The sequence below is a fragment of the Belonocnema kinseyi genome, chromosome 7, assembly GCF_010883055.1.
Source record: "Belonocnema kinseyi isolate 2016_QV_RU_SX_M_011 chromosome 7, B_treatae_v1, whole genome shotgun sequence".
In the NCBI taxonomy this organism is placed as follows: domain Eukaryota; kingdom Metazoa; phylum Arthropoda; class Insecta; order Hymenoptera; family Cynipidae; genus Belonocnema; species Belonocnema kinseyi.
Window position 1 is genome coordinate 125,626,051 of NC_046663.1, and position 5,823 is coordinate 125,631,873.

The following is a 5,823-nucleotide window of genomic DNA, read 5'->3' on the forward strand; positions in this document are numbered from 1 at the left end:
TTGCGGATGAACCTTTAAGATTTCCAAAAGACAGATGATAAGTCTATGGGATGTAGAATCGAAAGCTTTCCGATAATCAATCCAGGTCATCGATAGGTCACGTTGGTAGAATGCTGCATCTTTGCAGACAAATCTATCGATGAGTAGGTTCTCCCGACATCCGGCTACGCCTTTCTTTGAGCCTCGTTGTTCATACATTTCTTGCCACACAGGTTCAATTGCCCGAACAATCCTATCATTTAGGATAGCTGTGAATATCTTATAAAGCGTGTTCAGACAAGTTATTGGCCTGTAGTTCTTTGGGTCAGCTAAGTTGCCTATTTTCGGCAGGAGTATTGTGCGCCCTTCCACCAAACACTCTGGAATCGGCTCTTCCGACTTCAAATATGAGGTGACAATACGGGCCAAATGCTGATGGGTTGAAGAAAACTTCTTCCACCAGAAGGTTTTAATACAATCTGGTCGAAATGGATCAGAGAGAAACTGTTGATTTTCTCTGATCCACCTCTCCCTCCGCTCTAGACTTCTCTTAGCGTCAGATAGTATCCGTATTCTCTCAACAATATGCTGCCTGATAGTCAGCAGCTTTGACTTGTTAAGTGTGTGATAACGGGTCCGGAGTTCGCGCGCGAACTTTCGAACCTTGGCGGTAAAATTCCTGCCAGATGTAATGTAGTCAATCACACATTGAATGCGGAACGCGTACTGTCTTGCCCAGCCTATCTTTATGGTAAGTTGATGCATTCGTCTTTTGGTCTTATGATCAGCCGTTGGTTTTGTTTTACGGTTTGCATCGGCCAAAGCTCTCGCTGCATTATACACACAATAATTCATAGCCCAGAGGTCGGATTCACCGGAGAAAATGTCCACGAAGCTCGTCATCCATTTCAGCCAGATCTTTAGGCTTGAGAGAAACCTTGGTGTTGATGTTTCTCCGGGTGGTAAAGCATCGCTCTTGATCTATTGGATGCCTGCCCGCGGTTGGCCTTAGTGTCGCCTCTCTTTCTTTGTTGCCGGCTTGTTCTAGCTGTGGTAGAGTAGGCGTTCCGCTTACATAGCCCCTTTTACGGAGTAGTTTAGCATGGTTTCGCAGACGTTGCTGCGAAAAGTGCGATAGCTCATGGTGTTTCTCGCACCACAGAGCATGCAGCCGTGCCATGTAACCCCGTTCACGTTCCACACTCGCATCGTAGCAGTCTAGAAATTCGTGATTCAGTTGCTCCGTCCACCCAAAGGTCACGAGATCCCGCCGATCCATCGCGTTGAATCCATTTTTATATTATTATTTATATTTTAATTAAGGTACTTATTATCCTTAGAGTTCCGTTGAAATTTCTCAAATCTGATTTTTTTGGTCATAGAAACAAATTAATGCACATTTTTTTATTTTGAAATAAAATGATTTTTAGAACATTGTGAAATAATATAATATATTATAATAATATTACATTCAGAAGTTTTACATAGATAGATAAACGTTTATTTTTCGGTCTGCTGGCCTTAAAAAGTTGACCTACTTACACTTCCATTTTTTTACAGAATTTTCTTGCAACTATCTCTTGAAAAATTAACATCCATCCACACCTTATAACTAATCCGCTCTTTTCTATATCCCACCCTTTCTCGCTGCGCCTCGCCTCGCACGCATGTCGGTCTTTTCTCGCTATACCTCGCATTGCCAGCCTCTGCCTACGCGACTAACACCTAATACTCAACTACTATTTACAATATTTACAGTTTTCTTTCATCTGCTCCCTCTTCTATTTACAATCTTTCCTTGTCCATTCCTATTCCTCCTTTCTCCTCTTCTTCTCCATCTTATCCAATACCCCGTTCACCAATGCTACTGCCCTTTTGTCACCCCTTTCATGCAACACTATCTCCATGCTTATCCCACTCCTTTCCACCTCTTCACATTCCTCCAATCAGTGCTCAACTTTTGCCTCCCCCTCCCCATTCTTTTGAAGCAACTCATATGCCTTCCTTCCTTTCTCGTGTCTGTTCTCCTTCTCCCTCCAACACTCCCTAACCAGCTTTTTCCCCTGTCTTTCAAAAATTTATCCTCATATTTACACGCTTCACTCCCTCTGATAATCCCTAGACTCGTTCTTCCTATCTCCCTCCTGACAATATAGTTCGGTGTATTCTTTTCCAAGCTCACTGTCCACTCTACATACCTCTCCTGTATCCTATTTACCTCCTCACTTACCTTCCACCCCCACACTTCAACTCCGTAAAATAAGACACTCATCACTATCGAATCAAACAATTTCATTCTCCTTACAAAATCATCTGCGAACAACCTCCTTCACAGCCCCCACACCTGCCTCATCACCACATTTGCCCTTCGCACCCTCTCTTTTATATGACCATCCACTTCCCTATTCCTTCGCAACAGGAAGCCCAGATACACAAACTCTTTCACCTCCTGTACTGCTTTTCCTTTCCACTTCCAATCTCTTCCTTTATCTCTCCCACCTTCTTTCCTGTACACCATAACCTTCGACATATCCGCATTTAACTCTAACCTATTTTTGTCCAAGTATCTTTTCAAACTTTTCATCATCTTCTTTAAAGCCTCTTCGCTCTTTGCTAGCAGGACTATGTCATCTGCATATGCGAGTAAGCATATCCTGATTCCTCCTACCCTAACTCCTCCTAACACTCCGACCGCTAGCTTACTTTCCATAACCGCGATAAAAAGTGCAAAAAACGTTGGGCTAAGCTTTCACCTTATCTGTCGTCTCCTCATATACCTCCCTTACCCTCTCGATCAGGCCCCTCTTCACTCCCCTCTCTTGCATTGCCTTGCACAACCTCCCCTTATCCACCGAAAGGAACGCGCTCTTTAGATCTACAAAAAACGGGTATCCTTTGGCACCCTTTTTGTTAGTTCTCTATCCACTACGTGCTGCAAGACGTAAATATTGTCAATAGTACTCCTTTCCTCCCTAGAGCCCACCTGCGTCTCCGGCGATATTCCTTTTCCCTCAACATCCTTGCGCAGCCTATCTGCCAACACCATCGCGTATATTTTGTTCGCAGTATTCATTAGCGTAATTCCTCTATAATTTTCCTGTCTCCCTATCCCCTTTCTTATACAGTGGTACAATCGACCCCTCCCGCCACCCTCTTGGGAATCCCTTTCTTCTCCATACTTTTTTCACTACACCCTTCAGCCTCTGCCTTACCTTTGGTGTGCCAAACAACCACGATTCGTTCTCTACCCCGTTCAGCCCTTCTGCTTTAGATTCTTTCAACTTCCTTATCTGCTTCTCTATGTCCTCGTCATTCAGCTCCTCTCCATCTATCTCCCTCGTCCTTCTAATCGCCTCATCTCTCTTCCGTGTATCTGACACATGAAATGTATCCTTAAAAAATTCCCTCCATTCGTCGCTCCCTATCTTCTCACTTATCCTTACCCTACGTTTACTAAACCTATTAAATATTTTTTACACGTCCCCTTCTGTCTTAACACTTCTCAACTCCTCTTCTAGCTCTTTTTTCTTTTCCTGCTCTTTCTGCTTACACATCGACCTATACTCCTTCCTCATTTCTGCTTACTTCTCCCCTTTTGCGATTCCTTCCTTCCAATTCCTGTACTTCTTTTTCACATTTCTCTTCATCATTTTACATTTCCCATCCCATCACGGCTTCATCATTCCTTTCCTCTTCTTCCTGAATACCTTCTTTTGCACTCAGCCTTTCACTTTATTTTTTAGATCCTCCCATGTCTCGTCCATCGACTCCCCCTCAAAGATTACGTTGTCCAACGGATCCTGATACTTCTATATCGCCTCTCTTGTCCATGACACCCTCTCCCCTAACGGCCCGTCTTCCCCATCCCCATTTATTATCTTATCCTTCGATTTTATTTAGAAGCTCTCCCCTTCTCAGTGTAGTCCTTCTTGCCCCCAATTCTCGAATTAAAGCCCCGCCCCCAGTACCACCATACTCTCATCTCTCTCTCCTAGTAAGTTTGCGCCCTTTCTTTAATCCCTTCCATCCCATCCTTATTGTATACAGTCACAAACTTAGGCGTTACCCCTCCTATCTTTACAGCCCTCATTTGCGCGTCCTCCTCTTCTCCCACTCCATGAACTTCTTCCTCTAATCTATCCCTAACCCCTGTTATAATTCCCCCACTAGCCCTTCCTTTCCTCTTTAGTTTTACGGCCTCTTGTAGCCTCCACCTGTACCCCCTAGGCAACTTTCGCTCTATAAAATAAATTTGGACTGTGTAAATTAAGTAAAAAATTTTCCAGTATACCTAAATTTCTGTTCGTATAATGAGTTTATTTAGTTGACTTTTAATACGCAATTTATTTTAAAGAAATTTTTATGGGGTTTTCCCCCATACAGATACAAATTGAGGTACAAGAGTAAACCATTTTCACTCAATTCAGACACCCATCATTTTTTTATTGCTATTTCTAAAAATTTAGAAAAATTTCAAGTTCGTTTAGGCAGACTAAAAATATTTCAATGCAATTATTGTTACACGGGCATAAATTCACTTGCACTGGACTTTTGTTGCGGTAACTTATCTCTCGTAAAAAAGTGTTTTTGTCTTCAAATAAGAAGTGTGTCGGTTTATTGCTTTTTGACTATATCTACGATGCAGAGACAGAACAAATTTATTTTCTTCAAATTAAATTTTACAGGAGTGTTTTTGACTCCCAAAATAAATTGTTCATACCTATTAGAACTACGAATGAAGAACTTAATTTTTGTCGATACGCACTACTCGTAATGTCGACTTCAAGACTTTTGCCAATGTCATTCTGGGTATTTATGGTTAATTCTTTAGGTTTGTATATCCGACCCTGATTAAAAAGCTATATCATTATATGAAAAATCGATGGAAAACAATTTCTTAAGAACCAAATAAATATTCTTCAATCAGAAGGACATAGAAATCAATAATAATAGTGAGTATGATTCCCTAAAACTTTTCCTGCGTAATGTCGTAATTTGACAGAAGTGTACGTCGTTCACTGGTTTCAAAGGCACAATAAGAATATTAGAAATGAATCTACTAGAGTTCGCAACATTATTTTTATTTAATTATATTTGTAAGTATAATGATCTAAATTTTGAAAGCGATGCGAGGTGAGAAATACCTTTATTCATGTAAGTTTCCCAGGACTTTCAAGTCAACGTCCTCACTAATTTTTACAGTGCCAACATGTCCTTCTGTAGGTGCCAATGTAAAACCTTATGTGTGAATATAAATTAAATAATTCGATATTGGAAAACTTTCATTGATAATAATAGAAAATTTAATGTATTTAAATTTAATGTTTTTAAAAGCCTTGAATTCCGAATTATACATTGTAGCAAGCTTTCATGTGAAAAAGTAATTTGTTTAATTGTGGACGCTTTAAATTGAAAATGATTCAACTTGAATACGACCAGGATTTTTTCACTTATTTAACTGGCTACACTGATCTTATTAACTTTGTTATAAGTTCTGTATTTTTAAAAATTATTTCATCAAAGGTATACGATTTTTATTTGATTCATTGCTAGGGGTGCATTTTTCTTTTTAGTCATATTGAACGAGAGGAAACGCCACCAGTGCCAATTTATTTGGAAGGTGCACTTCCTTCGCAGTGTGAACTTCTCGTGACAGATTCGAAAACGCAGGAAGTGAAGGAAGAAGAGAGCGTGGAGGCACCAGTCATTCTCTCAGGCAAAATGACACTTTCCCTCATCAGTCTCGACCAGATTGCACCTGTAAGAAAATGTTAGAGTTACCAACAAAATCGAACCACGGGAACTTGTTTTATTTAGTGATTCTTTCATTTATTTAACCGTCTG

General features: G+C 40.5%; 1 protein-coding gene across 3 annotated transcripts in view; it reads left to right on the top strand.

Moving 5' to 3' along the window:
• LOC117175986 overlaps positions 1-5,823 on the top strand; it is a 126,079-nt gene that overhangs the window by 110,092 nt on the left and 10,164 nt on the right. For all 3 annotated transcript variants that reach the window (XM_033365890.1, XM_033365891.1, XM_033365892.1), the window contains exon 6: positions 5,553-5,739. In XM_033365890.1, coding sequence (XP_033221781.1) covers positions 5,553-5,739 — 187 coding nt within the window. The remainder of the gene's footprint in view (positions 1-5,552; positions 5,740-5,823) is intronic.